At 33.9% G+C, this 2,233-nt stretch overlaps 1 protein-coding gene across 1 annotated transcript in view; it reads right to left on the reverse strand.

Moving 5' to 3' along the window:
• Nucleotides 1-688: 688 nt before the first annotated feature.
• The window catches only part of LOC113082372 (ryanodine receptor 3-like), a 30,231-nt gene continuing 28,686 nt past the window's right edge, over nt 689-2,233 (reverse strand). The window contains exons 17-19 of the mRNA XM_026254035.1: nt 1,859-1,977; nt 1,624-1,757; nt 689-1,046 (exon numbers count right to left, since the gene is read on the reverse strand). Coding sequence (XP_026109820.1) covers nt 689-1,046; nt 1,624-1,757; nt 1,859-1,977 — 611 coding nt within the window. The remainder of the gene's footprint in view (nt 1,047-1,623; nt 1,758-1,858; nt 1,978-2,233) is intronic.

Below are 2,233 nucleotides of genomic sequence, written 5' to 3' on the forward strand. Positions count from 1 at the left end.
CTGTCAGTTGATTAAATATTTAATCACGATTAATCGCATGATTGTCACAAGTTAACTCGTGATTAATCGCAACTAAATTGCAAATTTTTATCCATTCTTATTGTTTTCAACACAAACAAACTATTTTTTTTTTTTAGAAAACTGAATCAAAATTCAAAAGTATCAATTATTATTTTCACAAATATTATTAATTAATTATTATATTAATTAATTAACAACATATAAATATATTTTACTGGCTTCATTGTTTAGATTTTTATAAACCACCGGTTCACATTTACAACTGCGTGTTTGCTGCATAACATTTATTTCGTATTTAATGAAATCATTGCCTTCTGAAGTTTAATTGTCGCACTAAGCCATATCGCAATTCTGGTCTTTCCCTCCCCAAATTCAAGATCTCCTTTACTCATAATTAAGATTTACTTCAACCATTTAAGACTTTTATAGACATAAATATGATTAAACTAAATGTAAGACCTTTTAAGTCTTTCTAAGACCCGCGGAAAACCCTGAAATAGAAAACGCACTGCATTAATAAAATTAGCGCAACTAAAAAAGAATTCGCGTAAATGCTTTATTAACACGTAAAATTTTTCGCCCTGAATTTTTTATATTACCCAACATTTATAGCTGCCATGTTTTTATTCTTATTAGTACAGGGTTATTTATTTATTTATTTATTAATTTAACAAGCCGGATCAGGGTTTCCCGTCACAAATCGTTCCGTCCATCTGGAAACCAGCCATCCGTGTGCTGCCTCAGAAGTCAGCTGTCCATGTAGGGCGCGCAGTGCTGTGGTACCTGACCACAGGTGCAGTCCATCGAAGCCGTAGGAGTAGAGATCGTCCCCTACACCATTGCCCCCCCAGCCCTCTCCGCCGCCCGGGTAGGGAGCATAGCCTTTAGTGGACGCCCAGCCCACCCGCAGGTGCGACGGCTCGCCCGTCAGGAAGTGATCCACGTGATCGATCATCAGCTCAAAATACCACTTCCTGTACTGGGCGGAGCCTTCGCTGACTCCCACGAAGATATTGGGCCTCATGCTGCAAACGAACACAACACACACAGATAAACCTCTACAGGGAGCAGAATATCTATTTAATCATCATTAATAAAAGAAAAAATATATATATATTAATTAAATTATAAATAAATGTATATGTATATATAATAACAATGTATAATTAAACTGAAATAAACTATTTAAAATAAAAATTACTTGAAATAAATAATAAACATGCATAGATTTATATAAAATCATCAATATAAAATAATTATATATACATTTACAATAAATTATAAATATATATATAAATACAATTTATAAAACAATTTATAATTAATCATCATAAACAATTATTTAATCATCATTAGTAACGAAGAATGTTTTTTATAAATGATTAAAACACATTTAGATTTAATAATGCGGAAAAAACATTGTTTATCATAAATATATATACATAAATAAAAATACAAAAAAATGTTAATATAATTATATCATAAAAAAAGATTTATATTTAATAAAAGTAATTCTCAAATATATATATATATATTTTTTTTCATAATAAATAAATAATTTTTTGTTGCTGTTGTTGTTTCCACATTATGAGCAGCTCTGACCTCTGGACGTCGTTGACCAATCGCGTCTGCAGCAGCAGATCTCGTCTGGGCAGCAGGTGATCACAGATCAGGTTCTGATTGGCTCTGACAGCGACTCCGTTACACACACACAGAGAGCAAAGGACGTCCAGGATCTGAGACACACACACACACACACACACACACACACACACACACACCATGACTCCCCAGAACTACCGTACACTACCCAGAGAGTCAGGGGCGTCAGACTGACCTTGTGGTTTCGTCCGTGTTTGTAGAGCAGAGAGATGATGGTTTTGATGTGTCCTCTCTGGATGATGTTCAGAGCCTCTGGACTTTCGATCAGAATACAGTGAAGAACCTCCAAGATCCCTGAGACGGAAAGAGACACCCCAAAACACCCAGATTTACCTCCGTTCAGAGCAGATGCTGATCAACACACTCTCATAATAGTCTAAACACTGCTATAGAAATACACCATAGAAAACAGAAATACCATCGAGTTTTTAAAGTCGTTAAGTATCTTCTGCTCAACAAGGCTGCATTTAATCGTTTAAGAAAAAACTGTAAAAACTATTAAATATATAATTACCAAATATTTAAGCATCATAATTAAAATGAAAAAAAA

Source organism: Carassius auratus, unplaced genomic scaffold (assembly GCF_003368295.1).
Source record: "Carassius auratus strain Wakin unplaced genomic scaffold, ASM336829v1 scaf_tig00035832, whole genome shotgun sequence".
Taxonomy (NCBI): Eukaryota; Metazoa; Chordata; class Actinopteri; order Cypriniformes; family Cyprinidae; genus Carassius; species Carassius auratus.